Here is a 21,782-nt window from a genome sequence, read left to right on the forward strand (position 1 = left end):
CAGTTGTGTTGTTCAGCATGGGACCGTTTATAACCATACTGCAGAGTAATTTAGAAAAGTCTGAGGACATTATGCTCTAGCAGCTACCGGATTTTCGACATTAAAAGAGCAGTCTTCAAACATTCCCAGATTAGTGGCAGCTCAAAGCTGAACAGGGAGCTGAGACTTATGCTCGGAGCCGCACAAAACAGGAACATCCCGTTGCTAGCTGGTTGTAGGCAGGAGCATTCATTGTTCAGAATTCGAAGTTTGATTTATATTACAAATCCAGCACACGATAGAACGAATGCCTGGAGCTACTGCTTTGGCTAGGATTGCTACAGTCCTGGGAGGGCAACATTTATCTGCCTGTGCCCTCTCTTTTTGAACTGAAATTCCTGTATCAAATGCCTTTAACAGCCCGATACCATGTGATGGACTGAACAGACTTTCTGGTCTAGGATGTCTACTTTTGTCCTGCTGAATCACTAGGAGAATTGTGATCACAGGGAACACAGTAAAGGGATAATTGTAACGGTCCTCGTAATTCTGCAATAATTAAGCGAATGCCTTCCACTTTTAAAAACAATACTTTTTTTTGAACGTCAGTTTCTTTTCAACTCACAGTACCTCTAGTAGAGTCTTTCAGAAATAGACAACTGAACTAGTATAGCAAACAAATAGCTTTCTTTCAGTGAAAACGGAATGGCTCCCTAGATTCTCTGTCGCCGTCCCAGCACAACTTCTGGCTTCCCTACCCCTCAGACGACACCCTCTACCTCCACCTCACTGCGTTCTTCCGCGCTGCTCCGTGGAACTGAGTTGGCTGCCTTGCTATTCTTCAGCGCCCGCTAACGACGGCACTAGGACCCAGCGGAGTCCCCGAGCGGGGTTCGCAGAAAGGCAGCCAGACTCCTCCTTATCTCCAGTGTCAAACTTGACATCAGACTGCGAGCGGAGCATGGTAACTTCTCCAGCAATCAGAGCGCTCTCCCTCACATCAGTGGCATGCTTCGTGGAGATATGCTCCTCTCACTGCCCGGTGCACCAGCAACATGGATTGTCACCTCTCCATCCTCATCCTGCTCGGCTGCTGCGCCCTCAGCTGCTCCGGGGAACTGAGTCCACAGTCTTCCAACGAAGGTAAGCCAGGTACCTCGTCGCTCCGGAGTGAAGCCCCGCAGCCCCTGTACCCGCGCTGTTCCCTGAGATGTCCAGAAAGGAGTGGCAGCGAAAAGATTGTCTTTGCCCAGTAGCAATCCCAAAACACTTTTGGGAGATGATTTGGGATTGTAGAAACCTTCAAGAACAATCTGTTTTTAATCTGATAGCTATTCCAGTGATTACCACATTTGCCAATTTGAAGCAGAAAAACCAAAACCCTGGTTTTTTTTTTTTTTTGTTTTTTTTTTTTTTTGTTGTTTTTTTACAACCCAGTCTGTTAATTGCCAAATAACCAAGGCAGTATTTTATTTTCTAATTATGACCATGTGGTTCTTTGAGAAGTTTCAAAGAAAAGGCTAGCCTCTCTCGAGATCCCGCGGTGTGTTTTAAAGATAATGACAGGTTGTTCCTGCTTAGATCCTTTGGCATTTATGAATGGATTAGAGGGAAAGCGGCTCGTTGGACCGAAGTCTTTGAGTGCGCGTGTGTATGCGTGTGTTTATGTTACAACCGGTTTATTGACGTGCTGTGGATCCCGCCGGGCGATGCTGTGTTCAGCGATGCAGGTTCTCATGGGCAGCATATGCATGCCACATTAACACCAGTGCTGTTTGAAGGGATATACAGTGAGATTAAATTGGGTTCTTTTTTTTTTAAAGGCCTTTCTTACAAGCAGGAGAATGCATTTAATGATTGATTGATGAATAGCTCCTGGGTAGATGCAGTAAATAACAGAATAGCACATTAGAAAGAACACTCAGGGGTAGCTAACGGCATTTCCTTGATGCTGGATTAATTATTGTCCGTGTAACGGGCATCCCTGGATTCTCAATGGATCAAAGTGTAAGCCTAAGACTGCAAATATTTGTTTTCGTGTGTACTGAGCAGACTCAATATCCTTTTTTATATTTTGCAGACTTTTGAATATCTAGTTCTAATGATTTGTGAATAGAAACTCTTAAAACAACTTCTCTAAATAATTGATTGCCTTGCAGCAACAATTACAACTTTAATTTCCTCTTAATGATTTTAAACATTTAGAATTTTATCGAGTAAGTTAACAATAGAGAACAGTTGATGGGCAGGGAGCAGAGTAGCTGTACCACACTCACTGAAAAATACTTTGTAGCGCCCATGCTGTCTACATTATGCTTATGCCCATGTGAAAAAAATGTATGTAGACCCATTAGTACAAAGACTGCTTCACATGTTTGGTGACCCACTTTCACGCTAATGGGACAGTTTAATTTTCTTTCCTTAGTGCCTTGGCTGCCTTTATCAGTTTGACTGGTTTTATTAATTTTTGTTTGCTTTTCAGTAAAGAAATAGTTTTTTTTTCATCATGATGATGAGAAAACTCATCTTTTCCACAAATCACTCATTTAGTAATACAAATTAAAATGTTCACTTAAAAATAATCATCAGCCATTCTTCTTGAAAGAAAGTTCATCTTGAGTGCTCATCTGTGCATGAATAACACAACAATATGCTACGTCGTTTTAAAATATTTTCCCAATATATTAAAATACTAACAATAACTAGAAAAGAATATAACTGTCCGATTTTTTTTTTTTTTTGCAGAGTTGTCTTTTTCCAAATAGAATATGTATAGTCTAGCGGGACAATGATCTCACTGAATTAGTGATGTGCAGGATAGAGAAGAAATTACATTTGTGGTCAACTTAACCTCACTTTAAATTGCAAATACTACTACTCCTACTACTACTACTACTACTACTAATAATAATAATACCATTCATCTTATTCATACTCATATAAAGACAATGTATATTAATTTAATGTGATAAGTATAATTAAATCTTAATTGCCATCAAACCACTTTGTACATGTATTATTAAATTGTGTATATAAATAGTCATGTATAAATTAACACAATAGAGCTATAATAGCAAAAGTACTTATAAAACTAATGTAATATTTTCTTAGATGAAAGTTTTATGTTCTATTGTTCACAGGATTAGTCTTTCCAGACACTATCCTATAGCTAACTGCCTTACTATCTTTATGAGGATAAAACAAAAGTTGAAATGATTAGTTTAAGTTAGATCATACCTCAATGATACTTTAAATATCTATCAAATATCTTGGCACTACACAGTTGAGTCATATGGAAAGTGAAAATTCTGTGCCACAATTTCCATGCAATTCCTCTAAATAAGTAAGCCGGACTCACTGATAGAGCTAAGGTAAAGCAAGCCAGTTAATGCAGCTTTCCTATAGAGCTAAGGTAAAGTGAAGCAGTTAATGCAGCTTTCCTTTTTATCAGTATTTTGAAAACTGAAGCATATAAGAGGAAGCTACATAGGCAGCTCTCCATATAAGAAAATAAATTATACTAAAAATATTATGCCTATCACATTTTTAAACAACAGAATAAGTGCAGCAACGTATTTACTAGAGTACATTCTCCTATCTATCATGGGATAGACATGACAAAATTAGAAGAACAAAACCAGGCCATTGAGCTGATGGCTAAGAAACTTGTCTTCATGAGAGTTTTTTTAACAAAAATTGAGATGACTAAATAAAACTATTGAAATTCTATGAGTTGAAAATAAGGAAAAATGACTTAGGAGTTTGATGTGAATTTTCCAGTCCATCAATTAACTGTGTGACTTTCTAATGTGATTTTGATGAAGTGACTTCAACTGCTTCTTTGTCTCCATGGTCTTCTGGAGATTCTGTGGATCACTTAAAACCTTTCCTGAAGACCCACACAGAAGGTAGCAAAGACTTTGTTAACAATGATCAGTTCTTTCCACTCATGTGGCACAAGAAGAAAACTCCATGGGGAAATCAGTTACTTCTCAAAGTAAAATTAGTACTGCATAGTTCCTATGCTTCTTCTGTTTCTTTCTTTCAGGGATTCAGATCATGGCAAACAGTAAGTTTTGAAAGAGGTTAAAGCCTGATACAGAGTGAAGTGCTCAACCTTCATTAGGTCAGCCAATTTTAGAACTACATGAAGTACTCTTTATACAAACTAGATATTTGTAGCTGTCTGAAGCAAAGTGGATTCCTTATTCAATGTTCTATGCAATATATTCCATCCAATGATCTTCACAAATTGGATTCACATTTACCCTTTGCTTTCTTTACAATAATGAGAGGTTTTAAAATACAGTTCAGTAAAATTCAGTCTACCTACCTACATTCTTCTTACTGAGATACACTTTTCTTCAGTGTCCGAGAAACTGTCTCTGATATATTCTCCCTTTAACATAAATCTCTGAAAAGTACAAAAAATATTATGTATGGGATTGTTGGGTGATTAAAAGTAAAATTTGCAAATGCATCTATATACTTCCTCTCTTGGAGCAGTAGGTGAATGTTGACACAATAAATATTTAAATCACAAATTTTCTCTTTTGAAAACTGTTCTGTATTGATATTACCTTCAATGTATATAAACTCTCACTCTCAAATAAAAACTCCCTGTGATAGAAATAGTAACAGAGAGCTAAGCTATCATGTCGTTTTTATAGGCTTTTTTGAAAAAGAGCTTACATTTGCTTTTAATAGCATTTCTTCATGCTAGACTAAATAATTGAATGCATTATACATTTCTGTAATTTAATAGTTCTCCTAATAGCTTGCCCCTCCACCCACCCCCAACAGTTATAACTGTGCCGTTTGCCTGAAGGTAGGAGAAACCTTAATTTCACTGCTTTATAACCCACAACAGTTAACATTTGACCTAGGTCATTAACAGGATTATCAGCAAATTTGTTTAAGCTTTTACTGACAATCTGAATTGCTATGATAATATTTTGATTGTGCCAAAAAAGAAACTTCTTGTAACCTCTCAAAATTGATCATGAAATTAATTCATTTTGAATTAATATCTTCCTAAAGAATAATATTGATACCATTGAACTCAAGTGAGGAAATATTCACTTTAATACCCAACTCACCTCACTTTTGACATCAGTTCTTGTCAGAAGTGAAAAATTAGTAATCCCTTTAAAATATAAGTATTCTGGCAAGTACAGTGAATTTAGACAGACAAGGCAGCCTTGTCATAGCTATGAACATTTTCAGCTTTATGCTTTTTTATACTGATACTGTGATGGATACAGTTTTTCTTCTCCCCTTAAAGTAAAAAGTTATGTATATAAGTCAGAAGTGACTGTTCTTATAAAATGAAAACTAGACAAAACACCCTTGCCACATGTTAAGTCCCATTATACTGGAGAAATTTATCTGCATGAATTAAAAGAAACTGAAAGTTTCCATAAAAATCAAAACTAATATATACTCTTAAAACAAAATATTATATAATCATTTTAAAAGTATTACCAGTGTTTATTAACTTGAGAAAGTTTCACATAAAGTTTTCTGTTACTTGAATCTATCCAGGGTTTGTTTCTTGCTCATATAAGATCTTTAATTATTTAAATTTAAAGTAATGATTCAATGAAAGTCTTTATCTGGATTGTTTATTATCCCATTTGAACATTCAAATTCCTGTATATTCTTTAATGGTCAAAGTACTTTTAATACTATTTCAAAATATTTCTTCCTTATAAAATATCCCTAAACATTCAACTTTTTAGGGGAATTTTTTGGATATTTTTCATGAACTCAAATATATACAACGTTTAAATATCAAATAATTAGTTACATATGCAAAGGATTTTTAAAGCAAAGCATATTTCTACAATATATTTGATTTAGTGACTTCAATGGAAATGGAAGCAGCAAGAAATGTTCTCGAAAGTTACATTTTCCAAGTCATAAAATCTTCAAGAAAGTATTAATAAAACTTTCCACAAATCATCAGAACTCGATAAGTTCTTACACACAGTACTTACTTAGAATTCTGTGATGTGGGTTACCTTTGATTTGAGTCATTTTCCACTGGTTTTGTTTGGCATAAATACTGGATGTAGAGAGAAATATGTATTTCTTGGAAGAATGCTAACTTTCAAGAGTTTTTTTTTTGTCAAGACCTCCAACTTTATTTTTTAACATGCACTTTTGTCTGTGAAATATTCAATAGACTAATAAACTTTGCCCTTTAGTTCTTGCTTCAGAGAGATTGAGAGCAGATTTGGGTGCCTCTTTGGTTGTTTTAGGAGATCTGGATTTTATCACCACTGAGGGTCAGTAAGGGGCTTTTTACCAAGTGTGCAAGTAGTTTTTCACACAGTTTTCAAATAAATGGTTGATTGGTGTGAAAGGTTTGTTATATTATTCTTCTAGGTATATAGAAAGCTGGGATTAAATATTTACTCTTCAAAAAGAAAAAGGGAAAGACTTCTGCTTCAAAATGACTTCAAAATAAAAATAGAGTTGTGATGTTCTGATATTAATAAAACACAACAGTTCCCAAACCATTAATCCATCTCTCCTGAAAGCCATTGCTCCTGTCTTCAAAGGACTGGGTAGTTGTGTGCTCTTGATTTCAAACTCTGCAGGTCTTTTCGCAGCCGTCTAGTATCAGGTAATTGTTTGATAACACCCCCCCCCCGAAAAATATGAACATCAGGAAGTTTTATTCTATCTCCTACGAGTTTTCTTTGGAATGCATTTTAAAAGGTAGTTCACTATAAATAATTCTCATGCAAGCAAAAAAAATAAGCTGATTACAAAAAATAGAGAGAAACTCAGATTCTAAAACCAACAATACAATAATAACATAAAATATATTTATCACTTAAATCATTAAATCGCCTGGGTAAATTTTTATTACATCCTTAAAACCTATAGTTAAAAAATGGTAAGTTTATAGACTTTTTTTTTTTTTTTTGTCTAGAAGGAAAACCTTGCCCAAGAAAGTTTTAAGAGTGTGAGCCAAAACTTACTTCCCCTTTGAAAGCCTGGGCTCACGCACGTGGAGGGTGGATGGAATGAAAACCGGTTCAGCAAATAAAGCTTCAAACTTGAAGTGACGTTATTAAACTGGAAGCCCTGAATGCGCACAGCGCCCCCTCCCCCTTCATTTTCTAAACCACGTCCTGCTGTTCTAGTCAAAGCAAAGGGTGAAAATCCACATAATCCAAACCAACATGGCGAAGTGAGAATAATAGGTGAGGAAGGAGTCGGGGAAACAAATCGCAGCACTGTACAAACAGACTGCTGTGAACAGTCTTCCTGCGTGACAGGGGTGGCCAAGGAGAAGGTGAACGCGCCTCTTCGCGTCCTACTGCCCACATTTGATAAGACACTGTCGATTGAGTTGTAAAACTGTTGCCCTAGTAAAATGCTAGCACTATGGCTCTTTACAGGGAGTAACTGTAAGGTGGTCACAAAGGAATCAGGCACCCTCACTGCCATCACACTCACGCCAGAGTGTCATAACCCCTATCTACTAGAAGAGACACTAGTAGAGCCTAGGAAGCATGGCGCTTCGCTCCCCAGCCCTATTCACTCACTGTTTTCTCATTAAAACCCAACCAGTAAGTTAAGCGGCCAGCTGTAAACCTTCCAGGGCCAGGGAGTTTCCCTCAATCGTGTACCAAAGTCAGTGCCTGGAGCACGACGCGGAACCCTGATGACTGTGGAAGGATGGAGGGATGCTGACTGTTCTGGGCACCTAGCATCTTGTGGCGTGCGCGTTGCGGGCTCCTCTGTACAACTGCTCCCACAGCAGCTGAAGAGCTTCTGGACTCAGAACTCCTGTTTCCCTAGGAAGCTAGCAAGCATCTCGCAACGAACGCGCGCCCTCTGCCTGCAGCCTCCCGGCTGTCGCTGCCGCGCTGCTCCACCCCACCTGGCCGCCACCTGCACCCGATAGGCACAGAGAGAACGCGACCCCCACTCCCCAACCCCTGTACCCAAGCAAGTTCTGATCTAGGCAGGAGACCACAGGTCTCAGATTTCCCTGCCGCTTCCTCCGTGGCTGTCAAACCAGACTTTTCAATCTGGTGTCTGGAGGTGGCGCGGTAGTGTCTTTTCCAACTACCTTTCTCTACTCACCGGGTGACCTAGGGAGAGGGGAGGTGGAGGGTAAGGCTCCAGCTGAGTTTCCTGCAATGTTGGAAAAGCATTTTCTCATTTAGCTACTGAAAACAGAGACCTCTCATTACCCGGCTGTCCTGTTGGCTGCTGTCTGACCCTCCTTGCTATTTCTTGTTCTCTCCAGTGTGCTCTCCTCCTCCTGTTTCTAAATAAAGTAATTTTTGTTTTCTTTCCTTTTCTATTTCAGTGTTCTTTAAAGTTACCTGCAGGTGACATCCACCTGTTAATCCCATCCTCATCGCTAAAGGAATATTCTTGATCATTCACAGAGTGTCCTGTGTCCCATCCCCCAAACCATCCCTCTCTCAGATTTGTACCATTTCCCCCACTTCGGAGTTTGAAAATAAACTTGAGATGGGCCATAGAGGGTTTCTTCAAAGTTGATGCACGGTTTACTGCTACATATATTTTTGTGACTATGTGCCTCAATGATTCTCTTAAAAAATGGTGGGATCGAGTAGCTAAGTGTGTTTTAAAAGCCTTCTCCTCCACTCGGGTTACAACCTCACTGGTGTTTTTCTATTTCATTCATCCCTTACGTCAACCATACCTAACATACGTATTAGGGCCTTCCTTAGGTACAACTGAAGAAACATCCTAGCAACATACCACTGGATTCCCCCGGATCCACCTTGTCTCTGTGTCTTCACATTGACTAATTTCTCAAATCCAATGTATCTTTCGTTCCAGAACCATAGTGTTGTCAGCCTTGCTTTCTGTGGCTTGAACTAATTTGTTTTTGTGACTTTGCAAAATTAACTTCAAAACGCTGAGAGATTTTTGGCAGGAGAAATTAAGTTAAATCAGTAGGAGGACTTTTGAACTTCCGAAGCGGAGACACACGTAGATCATGTGCGTCTGTAAGTTAGTCATTCTCATGACTGTCTGTAAGTTAGGGAAGCTGCAGACAGTAGTCCGTAAGGCCTGTGGGGCCTTTTCTTCACTTATCTTGGCCTCTGCTTTCTTAACATTCAAATATCACAGGCCTCACCCCCAAATAAAGATTTCCCCAGATTCCACAGACAAAAACAAAACAAAAAAGAAAGGAAATATGTGAGAAAATTGTCACCATAACCAGGGAATGGTTATGGGGGGGGCATAGGGGGGTTGCTTTTGTCATAAGAATGGAGTGTAACTCAACTCTGGGAACTGCCACAGAAAATCAGGAAGAGGGAAAATAGAGCATTAGAGCATGCTCCGAAATGTAGGTGCTGCTCCCAGTGGAAAACCCTCTGATTTGAGTGATTTTTTTTTTAAATAATACTTAAGTGATTTCTTTTTGTTTACATTACAAAATACTTGTAGCTTGTTTAAGAGAGTTAAAATGGTAGCTGAAAGAGTACTCTGTAAAGTAGCAAATTAAGTATGGAGCACTTTTGCTTTTCCTGGGAAATTTCAACACACGTTTAGCATTAATTGATGCAATAAATTCCCTTTACCTGCCAAAGAGCAAAAGCAGCTTATGGATGACATCAGGCTTCTAAGTAAGAAAGCGAGCTGCCTTTGCCGATCTTTCTCCTGTTGCTGTAATGTCAATGTCTAACTTTTAAAAATGCTAGTTATTGATTTGTTTTGAAACATGGTCTCATGTATCCCAGGCTGGTTTTGCACTCTTCACCTGTTTTTACACGTGCTAGACTTGTAGAAGTGGGTCACTACCTCTGGCTTTAAGTTAAAATTTCTAATGTATTGTCTGTTATACACTGTGCTCTTGAAGAGGGTGCAGCCACTGTCACTGGCGAATAAGAAAGCCCTAGCAGATAGCTCTTTTTTCCACCCTAGCATCTGGAAAACAACTCAGCAATTTCTTTTCTCAAATGTGATTTTTTAAAATTCATGTATGGATTTGAATAACACTTCCAAATCAAAGGGAATGTAAACTGGACTGAAAAGCACAGTCCTTAATTTGAATTTATAAAGCCCTTGCGTTCTGTTATTACGTATTTAATATCATGTGAAATCAATACTTGAGACTTTATAATACCACTCAAAAGTATGTCCTTTTGTAGGTCTAAAATGTAAAAATAAATTATTAAACAAAATGAATTAAATACATACATAAAAATTCCCAAACTGAGTTTTATCATTTTATTTGCTCTCAAAACAACAATCTTGACAAATTATGTAGCTGAACCTTAAGGTAACTAGGACCTATAGGGCTTTTTCAACTACCATTCTTAATTATTATTGGAGAAAAGTTAAATTAACCTCTTCATAATTTCCACATGAATTAATTCTTATGTTACCAAATGTACCTTTTAGGAACCAAACCGAATGCTATTTTTCCAGATATCTTTTGAGTAGTAAAGTTATGACGTTTTTAAAGATAGATCCCAATGCAAAAGACGGCAGACCATCTTCACACTGAGAAGTCAGGCTGGGAAATTAATTTGCAATAGCTTCCATGCGGTTCATTTTACTGATCCTTAGGTCTGAGGAAAAGTCTGTTTGCAGCACAAGCTCTCTCTCTCTCTCTCTCTCTCTCTCTCTCTCTCTCTCTCTCTCTCTCTCTCTGTGTGTGTGTGTGTGTGTGTGTGTGTGTGTGTGTGTGTGTGTGTCTGTGTGTGTGTGTCTGTTGTTTGGCTAATCATAGGGTTCTTTTACCAAACTGAGCTGTTCCCTCACTGTGACTAAAATGGTATAGATGAGTATTTTCATTATGTACAGAAGATGCTGTAAATGTTGTTCTGGAAAACAAATTGCCAGTGAGATTAAATATTAAAAGAGTCGTTTGTCATGGTCTAATCTTGGTTTTTCCCCTTTACTGTCTGTAATAATGATAATATTCCCACAAATATACCAAAGCAACTTAAGGTAGGTTTTGCTTTTCAGGACTGAAAAGAACTAAAATTATTACCCAAAGTATAACAACAAATTAAAGTTCTGCCCCTTTATTAAATATGAAAATTCTATTAAACTTAACTACCCTGAAATACTAGAAATACTTTTTTTAAGCCTAGTATTTTTCTCTTGGTTTACTTTCTCTGTCTGTGTTACCGTAGATAAGACTCATTTACATTTGGTAACTCAAAGGAAAAACTCACACTTTTCCTGTGTGTTATCTACATTTCTGGCCTAGACTACCATTTAATACCCTCGTTTTATGAGAAACAAATTCTTCCATGGGTAATTATATATATTTCAGGTGACTGAGCTGGTTAATTTAATCTATAATGATAATAATAGTTTCCCTATATTCTGAGGTACAATTGCCCTCCTTAAACATTTGTAAATTGTAAAATACAGCATTTTCTCACCCTTGAAAGTGATTTTTAAAATCATTTTAAGTGTTATAGGACTTTTATAACTCAGAAAAAAAGCAAAATGGTATAAAATTTCTATTATTTAATTTTTTTCTAGTCAAAAGATCACCTTTGGAAGTTATAAATATTTTAAGACCAGGCTTGTAGTATATATTGTAGATTTATTATACTTAATGTTAATAATGAAAAGCGCAGAGTCTTAGGACTGGAGAGATACCTCAGTGGTTGAGCATGCTCAACTTTCTTGCAGAGGACCAAAGTTCTGTTCTCAGCACGCTCGGGGTGGCCTCCAGTCCCATGGTATATAACTCTAGTTCCAGAGCATCTGCTTTTCTCTTCTAGAATGCTCCAGCTCCTGCACACATGCGGGGCACACATGATCACACAGACACACAAACACATAAACGAAATAAATAGGTTAATAATAAAAGTCTTGAGTCATAAACTCAATTTCAAACTTGCAGTTTTGGAAGCTGTTAACAGGAGTGAAGAAAAGTGAGATACACTGAATGTCTTGTTATACACGAACTCATCTTTTCATAGTTACAAAGCCTTGAGAGTTTACCGAGAGTACGAAGATAATGGTTGGTTTCAGACTAGATTTTGCAAATATTATAAGCCTTAACATGCCTTATGTCTGTGCAAATATTAGTTCTAGTAGGAAAGATGAGCCCAGAAAGATTTTCTTAGATTAAAAATTATGCAATGACATATATAATATGAAACAGTGAAAATCATGATGCAAATCCTCTGAAGATGTGTTACTGTCGCAAATTCAGCATCCAGAAAAGATAAATTATTTGCTGCATGCCATTTGACAGAGACGAGTGAAACTAAACATTTTAGATTCAATTGCACGTTTCTAGACTTTCATAATTTAAACAAATTCCTAATTTAGAGAAGACCATGAAAAAATTGAGCATTGAGAACACTTCCCAGCAAGCCCAGATGTAAGATGCACGTACGTTCTGTGTTGGATATGCATGCATACATGTGTTCATGTGAGAATATTGGAAACACATGGAAACAATACAAAAGGACCATCCCAAACTAGAAGCTTCTGCAGGCCCTCTTCACAATGTAATTACACTACCAAGAAAAACCACACTCAAATCCGTTTGAACTCTACCTTCTCTTTCATCAGTAAATTAAATGTTTTTTGACTATCCCCAGCAGTCAGTTTGATATATTCCATTGCCACCATAATCCCCAAATTTGAAGAAAATGGCTGGAATTTTGAAATAGAAGGGTCTTCTGTAGACTCTTATAAATATCCAAATGTATTCCATAAAAAAACCTGTTTATGTGTGTGTGTCTGCAGCTGTCACTCAAATTCGTATCATTTTTAGCGAAATCCATAACACATGACTTTTAAATATTTTGCCGAACATTAAGAAGTCAAAGCTCTACTTGCTTCCAGTATTTCCAGATATTTAAAATACTTTATTTATTATGAACTTAACTTCCTTTGCAAAAAATGTATATGGAAATATTACAATTTTCAAAGGTTATTACTAAATTAAAATGTAATTTCTTCACTGCAGTTTTATTTCTGTTGCTAGTCCAAGGAACTTCCATGAATTTTTTATTATTTCTAAAATGTGTTACTTTAGAAGTGGTTTTATCTTAACCTCACAGTAATCTGTAAGACTTGGACTCAACAGAACTTCAATTTCACATCTGAAGGTTGATAATCAAGATTTTGATATTTTGATTAAAATATACCAAGGTAGCCTGACTTTATAAGGTAAAGACAATATATTCATTTAGGTATTTAAAAATGATATTTGTGTTAATTATTGTTTTTAATAACATGATTGAATAATATTTCTATTTTTTACATTCTAATCTTTTAAAATATTTTTCTGAGTTAAAAGTAAATAAGTTGTTTTGTTTTTAGAACATTTCAAAAGGAAGTGTGCATTGAAAATATGCCACTTATACTCAAGGATTTGAATTGGATTGTTAGTCATATTTTAGAAAATAGGTCTAAACTGGAAAATGTATCTAAATTACTCATACTTACACTTGATCTTAGCCAAAAGGCAGAGAATCGATACTCATACTTACAAACAAGTTGCCAGTGTCCAGAAAGAGAAAGCTAATATTTTATGACAGTTTTAATATTTATTGAGGTTGTTGTTCATTTACTGCAACGTCACTGACAAAAGATTCCAATAGTTTATGTGAAAAGATTATTTGCTAGAACAGATTGCCCTGACCGAGTTTTTGATAGCTTTGTCAAGTACATTAGCATTTCCAGTGTATATCCTTTGGAACCTTTTTTATTAGAAGAGGAAAACAGGGGGAAATCCTCTATGCTTAAAAATAGTATAGTTTACACCTGTGCAAGTGTGTGTTGCCAGTGCAGTTTGGGATGTTATCTCCTGGAACTATGTAACCAGGCAAACAGGAAGCCTTGTGGTAAGAATGTGTGTGTTTTCATTTAGAGGAATCCTGCCTGTTACTTGTAAAGGTTTAGATGAGGCACATAATTGCAGTTCTTTTAACAATTATGCTCTGTATAGAGGCAAATCCAGAATTTTTCTTAAGAGGAAAATCCCCTAAGAACAGTAAATTTCTAGTATACTGCCTTGTCCAGAAAATCCACAGAGCTAACATATAATGAAAGGTAACTTAAGGAAAAAAAAGAAAAAGAAAAACAAGAAATGTTAAGAATTGTTGATTTTTTAAATAAACATTTTATCTAGAAATCTGAGAATTAGTCTTAACTAAATATTTATATGACAACACATACATTAAGTTTAACATTAGTTTCTGAGAAGTTTACATGCAAAAGATTTGCTATATAATAATCAAAATAGTTTATAGTATCACAACATTTTAGCAGTTGTTAGTTGAAGCACAGCATCTATCAAAATTGTTATGTTTAGAAAGATACAAAATTACTATCAAGTACCCCAAAGAAGCATTTAAATTAAGATGTAAAAATAATAGATAAGTTCAACTTGAGGTATATCAAAGTAGACTCTTCTAAATTTCTTTTCAATGGACTATCGCACAAACAAACTAGGGGGGAAAAGCTGAACTATTGTTAGCTTTTGCTCAAAATATAAATTGTGAATTTTTAATTCCATATTATTTATGAAAGAGAGCTACACAGAGATTTACAAGAGCAAGAATAAAATGTGTCCTCTTCCATGTCTTTTTCTTCTGTCTGGGCTGCTTAACTATCATTTAGAAGCAGATTATAGGGTTCTTCTGGTCTCTGTAACCTAAACCAAGCGTGTGCTCTTTATCATAAAAGAAAGTGATGAAAACGATAAAGATAAGTGGACAAGAAATGTGGCTTGTGTAACTGAGGTGTTGATGTGAACAGAGTGAAAGTCATTATTCTTTAGTCAAAGCAAGAGGGAATGAAAAGATGGTCTTCTCTTCAGTTGTCGTGATTTCATAGGCATTTGTATTGGCTATAAAGGCCGCTTATAAGTGAAGGCTTTACAAGAAAATGTCTATTATTATAGGAATCTGAAACGCTTTAGCTATTATAAGCTGCTTTTCCACTTTGAAATGATTATTTGATAATTATAAATAACTCAATATTTCCATGCAATGAAAACCTTATGTCACCACAAAGTGTATTGATGCACTACTAGACAATTGTAAAGATCTGCCTCTGGAAGAGAGTGTGTCATTGAATTTTTACAGTTTTAACAGTTTGTACATAGCACTTAATGTGTCCAGTTGTTAATATTAGGTTAACTGCCAACCTTTGTAAATGAGCAAGAAGTCATTCTAGATCAGAAATTAAATTGTCCTTGAAAAAAAAAAGTTCATGTATTCATGGGTTTTAAAGAGTGGAATCTCCAGAGACTTACGTCACTCGATTTTAATCATCCACATTTCTGACATTATCTATTTTAACATTTGATTCTAATACCTGCATTTTTGAGCCTGGAAATGTAACTCAGTGATACAATACTTCCTTAGCTTGTGTGAGACCTTGAAATCTAAAGTCTGTAAAACAAAAAATGAGTGGATACAAGGAGGTCTTTTGATAGAAAATTTGATGCATTTCTATTAATAAGAGAAGATAGGGCCAATTCTTTGTGATGTCATAAATGAACTCATTTATGATGTTGAGGATCAAATCCTGGGCCTCATGGAGCCACCATGGAGATATCTCTCTGGCCTGGAAGAAAATTTCGATTGAATATCTCCTTTGGGACAGAGGGTAGAAGAAGGAAAAGAATGGTGGCCACAAGGAGTCCCAAGTCAACTGTTCAGTGCAGTGGAAGTGTGACGGTCAAATTAGAGGCAGGGGTAACAGGTGGGTTCTCCCCTTTCTAGATTTTCTTATAACCAACTTGAGTTCATTTACTCTGGACTAATTTCTTACTAATTCTAACATGGGACTTTCCATTAAATATCACACTTTCGTGGATCTACCTGGTCTCAATTAATGCCAAACAGTCATGTCCAAGAGAAGATGGCCTCCCCATCTTAGGAATGTAACCCCTTGCCTAGCCATGCACCTGTACTGAAAAGTGGTGAAACTATAGACAACAACTATATTAAGATATAAAACCATGTACTGGAAGACTTAAAGGAGTGATTTCCAAATAAAACTTTATTGCCAAACCCTACAAAGATAGAATATTAATATTAAGAAATGTTTCCAACTTAAAAATAACTTAGCTTAAAATGTTAATATGGGCCATATAAGTTTTTGAGTAGAAAATATTCTAATGTTATTTAAATAATGTGTCTCTTTACTACACACCAATAATATTTAGAAATAAGTTCATTAGAATTTGAAAAAAAGAAAAGGAAAATATCTAAATGAAAGTTAGAAATTGCCACACATTCATGCATTTCAAGCTTAAATAAAATAAATCTGACATTTTTCTCCAAAAAAAAAAGAATTTGAAATATGCTAAAGAGTAACTTACATTTCTTGTAAATAACTGGTATGAGGCAGACATTATGATTAAGCAATTCACAGGAATCTAAATTTCAGGAACAATTCCCTAACTTTTTGTTAATATTCAAATTGGAATTTTAACTTTTCTAGAAATGAAAACAACCTCTTCCTATTAACAATTTGGGTTTAAAGCTCAGACTATAATATTTAGATATTTAAACAATTTAGAGAGGTAACTCTTTCCACTGGCATTTGAACAGTGCTAACACTGGAAAGGAAATTATAGGATCTTTGTATATTTTAGAGGAGAAAGCATCAATACCCAATCTAAAGCATTATGAGATTAAAACAATGTGCTTTATCTACGATTTAGTCAAGATGTGTCAGAAAACTCACACTCAGGTTTACTCTCAAATCTACCCACCGTTATTTACTTATCTCAGGCAGACTGTGTTCTGCACACAGAGAGTAATCACTATGAAAGGATCACGAGTATGTAACTAGAGATTCGTTATGGAATTACCAACTCCAGCTAACTTTAAAGCGTTTATGATTCTTAGACTGTGTTGTTCTCATTTGGATACAAACAAAGAGTACCTCATAAACCTAAATTAAGAACTTTAAAAAGATTTTGGATGTCATTAGTCTCCGCCATTAGATCATGTGTTGACAGTTGATTACAAACACATTTCAGAGGGCAAAGTGGAACTGTTGTTCCATGTAGTAATTTTACAAAAACACTGGCTGCATTGCTTGTTATAAACTCATGGTGGTTCAAGTATATGATAGGATTAGTGCAATGATATTGTAAGATAATCATGCTTGGAAAATTAAAAGTCTGATAGATAACAGCGTCAAAATTGTGGGGAATGGTGTTATTTCTGATCATAAATTATGCACACTAAAAATTTGACTTATGTGGTATTATTATGTATTTTGGATTATTTCTTCATTGAGGAGAATCCAAATTCAAATGTGATTAGTCTGATATTTTTCCCTCCTCATTAACACCAGCAAGTGTCCTTGAGCCATACGTGCACAAGTTATGTTGTAAGTGTATAAGCTTGGATTGGACTTCATGACTGTATTTTGAATGGCTATGGATTTTGTAACAGTATCCATGTTTTGCACAGTTGTTTCTTTGATGAGGAATAAAGACTGCACTTACCTGTGGGTATGAGGACAGATATGTACCATGGTGTTATAAATGGTGCTGGTTTAATAAACGGTAGTAGATCCTTCTCCCAAATCCAGGAGTTCACTAGCCCTGGAGAGCTGGCTGTTTCCTGTACCAGAAACAGTTTTTTTCTTTTGTTGAGTGAAAGTCAACTGTAGAGCTGTTGGTTACCACCAAGGTATGCATGCCACTACCACACCCTTAGGGTTACTGTGTCATGCCTCATCACTGTTTGTCATAGGATCACAGCTGGGTAGGGTTATTGGTTGTTTCACTCCTTTAGAGTCGTGCATGTCTCCATTTGTACCATAAAAGACAGTCCTCAAGAGGAGACTTTCACTTCAGGTCTAACTCAGGGTCATCTGGACCCGGTTTCTTAAGTATGGTATTTTAGAGTTTCATTTCTGTGAAGATACCATGACCAAGGCAACTCTTATAATGAGAAATATTTAATTTGGGACTGGCTTACAGTTTCAGAGGCTCAGTCCATTATCATAAGGGTGGGAAGCATGGCAGTACAGACAGACATGGTGTTAGAGAAGCCACCAGTTCTACAAAGGGTTTCTTAGGCCTGTTATTGGAGGTCTATATTTCCTGGGGGAGGGGAGTACATTGACATCTCAGAGGGGGGAAATTCCATTTAATCTTTATTTACACATTTACACACCACAGGTAATACTGAAGACATTTTTAGGTAGATAGCAGTAAATTGTGACTTTTTCAGACACCCTTATGTTTATTATTATTAACTATTACAATTTTCAAAACAAATAGATTGAATTTATACTTTTTCCTCAAAGAAAAGGAGATAATTCAATTTCAAGATTTATAACTTTAGTTTCAAGTTTTTTAGAGCTATTTAATCTATTTATTGTCTAGCAAGCCATGCAGGAAATTTTAAGTAATTTTTGATATTTAAAATTCTACCATATGTTTTATTTCTTATCATATTATACTGTTTTAGTTTCCTTGTAAAACGTTAATTAGGATTTTTATAAGAGTTGACTAATTTTCTCAGATCTGCAACAACATGTATATGTGGTGTACAATCTGGGTATTATCATCATTCTCTTTGACATGGGAATATTTTTGATTTTTAAAATGAAATTCTCATTTTATTGATTGCTTACTCTAGTTCACATTAATAATAACCTTCCATTAGTCAGCCATAAGGTTGTTTTCTAATGTAGAAGAATGAGGTAAAACCGTACGCTCCATTATTTAACAGGTCAGACTGACAACAGTATACATCATGTAAACACAGTGAGCTCTTCTTGGTAGTATATTGAAAATAGTCTTCAAAACTAATTTTTAACATATAACAAAATAAAAAAGGTGTTGACAAAATTATTATCATTTATATTTAATGCAACTACATGCATACTACCTTTTACACTATTAGTATAGTTTAGAAGTCAGAGTAGTGCATAACAAATGTGAGAAAAATCACTGTGCTTTATAAATAATCAAGATTTTACATGTGGTGGTCTAGAACACTATCTTCTTTTGCTTTGGTTTCTCCTCAGATGTACACCTAACTGCTTTGTTTATTTTATGTGCTAATAATTTAAATGTTATGAGTATAAATAGTCTCATGTGCCAGTAAGAAGATGAGATGTAGAACAAGGGATATTAATTATATAATACATATTTGAGACAATTCCGGGGGGACCATATGGTAATTCAATTTAGTTGTCTTTATAGTCATTTTATGTTAGAATTAATGTCTTACCAATTTTGCATTTTTATTATTTCCCTTGTAAGAGTGTATAACTATGTGATAGTTTATGTGTCCTACATGAACAAATTTAAAAGACCATAACAGCTTGTGATCCATTAACTTTCTCTCCAGCTCCTCGTGGCTTTCTTGTATTTATCATGTATTTATAGTGACAAAGAGCAGCACTGTTTATTAGACAGCACTATGTAAAGCAGGCGTTGTTAAAAGAAGCAAATAAAAAAACTCATTGTACTTACATTCTTGGTGTACTTTTGTTTTCTTGCAGTTAATCTACTAGATTCAAAAACGATTCAAGGAGAGCTGGGCTGGATCTCCTACCCATCCCACGGGGTGAGTTCAGTAGACCCCTGAAATGAATGTCTTTTGCCTCTTTCAGAGATAGTAAGGAATGGTCAATGTCCTTTCTGAGGAAAGCTCAGTAATTATGATGAAAGGCTATTTCGACAGCTGTATTGGTTCATGTACAAGTACAATTTAATGTTGAGGTCCTTTGCAACCTCTGAAAATTTCAAAGTTCTTTACTCCTGAAACTTGAGTTGCTGCACCGGCGTGCTTAAATATTTTAGTTGTAATTGAAATTTTATAGGTAATCTAAATTTGATAGAAACAAGATAAATATCTGACACAACTTCAAAATGTCACATTATATTCAAAGTATATCTTTGGTAAAGTTTTTTCCAGTTCTACCCTTAAAATCAACCATGATGATAAGCTCACGTATAACAGAATTCCTTATTCAACTATGGAAGCATGTGTTCCCTTTATTTATTTTGAACGTCTTTCACTTACCCAGATTATTTTAAAACAGGATATTATTTAGATGCTAAAATCAATAATGCCTTAACTTTTGAACTTTTTATATAAATTTTAGACTTTACCTGTTCAGGCACAGTCTACTAAACTGTATGGCACTTTGGTGTCTCACATATTTATAATGAGCCTTTTATTTACAAAAATTTATTATTTATTAATGTATTTATTTGAAAAAAGACCATGCATTTAGAAAATTCTTATGTGTCTTAAAACTGTAAAAATAATTTAAACATACTTTATTTTGAGTATAGCATGAATGAAATGCAAAGTGTGAAATATTTCTCACAGGAACAATTTTATGTGCTCTTTCTCTTTCTGTGGTTGTATTCTTTTCAAAGTGATTTTAATTAGTATAATTTTCCATTGGTATCCATCTTTAGATTTGGATTCCTAAACATACTGTCTTACTCGCACGGAACCATCAACCATTCCTTCGCAAAGGGACGCTTTCTGTCAAGGGTGCTTCATCCATCTGTCATCCTTGTCTCTGCTTTGCTTTCCACCCCACCTTGATGTTGACAGAATGCCAAAACCCATCACCAGGGCTTCCATGTTGCTTTGGAAGAGAGAGAATGAAATAAGCCAGGATTTGGCTTCTCCATAGGTGTAAAAGAATTAAATTATTGGGATAAAACACAGTCGAATTGTCAGAAAAATATATCTAAACTCAGGATTGACTGAAAACTCATACAGTACTAATTAGCTAAATGATAGACCTAGATTGGTTTTATATTTTAAGCTTTTATATCTTTTTATATTTTTTCATTTATATCTTTTTCATGATTCTACTGATAATTTATTATGGAAGCCTACTATTTAAGTATATGAGATATATGAATTCCATGCTAACAATTTGCTGACACATATATGCACATATGCTATTTTTTAATCATAGGAAATTAATTTGTATACCCAAATAGCACTCTACCATATGTTTTCCTTTTATGAAGACATAATGAAAACAATGTCGTACACATTAAGAGTTAGGATAGTTTTTATTCATTCTTTGCACAATTTAAGAATTTCCCATTGTTAATCCTGATGACTTTATGATAAAATAAGTTAAGTGTGTCAATCAATATGCAGACAAAGTTTGGGTGTTGAGGATAGAGTGAATAAAATCTTCTAATAGAAAGTGTGGTATATATGTCAATCAACAGCAAATAAGGATAAATGAAAATTGAAACTGTCAGTTTTGCCTCAGACTTCCTGAATCAGAAGTTGTGTCTCAGCATGCTTTTTCCTCATCTTGTTAAGCTAAACATGGGCAGAAGTCTCTGTGCCAGTTGTGCTCCCGTTTGGCTTACCTGTCTTCCTGTTTTCCTCAGTGTACAGTTTTCAGTTATGTCTTTTTCTTCATGTGGGAGAGGACAGCTTCCCTCATTGATTTTCTTTCTTTCCTTTGCTTCCCTCTGTTGATCTTATAGACATGATTTCACATTTTCACATGTTTCACTGCAGGTGAAAGAATTGAAGTTTATCACATAATTTTCAGGCAAAAAGAAAAAAATGTTGTTGCTGTTCATATTTTTACGTAGTGTGTGTGTGTGTGTGTGTGTGTGTGTGTGTGTGTGTGTGTGTGTGTGTGTGTGGCAGAGTTAAATGTCAAGTGTCTTACCATATCTGCTCAATGTTATTTCTGAGACAGGGCTCTCGCTGAATCTGAAGCCCAGTTTTAGGCATTTTCTGTTCTACTATGTTTTGAGAGAAGGTCTCATAATGTATCTTGCATCCGTCTGCAATTCAGTCTAGCCCACTTTGATCTTGAGCTTACAA

The 21,782-nt window shown here is 35.5% G+C and overlaps 1 protein-coding gene across 2 annotated transcripts in view; it reads left to right on the forward strand.

The window, feature by feature from the left end:
- Window positions 1-873: 873 nt before the first annotated feature.
- The window catches only part of Epha3 (EPH receptor A3), a 325,888-nt gene continuing 304,979 nt past the window's right edge, over window positions 874-21,782 (forward strand). The window contains exons 1-2 of one of the 2 annotated variants that reach the window (XM_032900528.1): window positions 874-1,122; window positions 19,459-19,523. In XM_032900528.1, the coding sequence (XP_032756419.1) occupies window positions 1,035-1,122; window positions 19,459-19,523 (153 nt within the window). In that variant the 5' untranslated portion in view covers window positions 874-1,034. The remainder of the gene's footprint in view (window positions 1,123-19,458; window positions 19,524-21,782) is intronic. The other variant, XM_032900527.1, reaches the window with a different exon arrangement.

The sequence above is a fragment of the Rattus rattus genome, chromosome 4 (genome assembly GCF_011064425.1).
Source record: "Rattus rattus isolate New Zealand chromosome 4, Rrattus_CSIRO_v1, whole genome shotgun sequence".
NCBI lineage: Eukaryota > Metazoa > Chordata > Mammalia > Rodentia > Muridae > Rattus > Rattus rattus.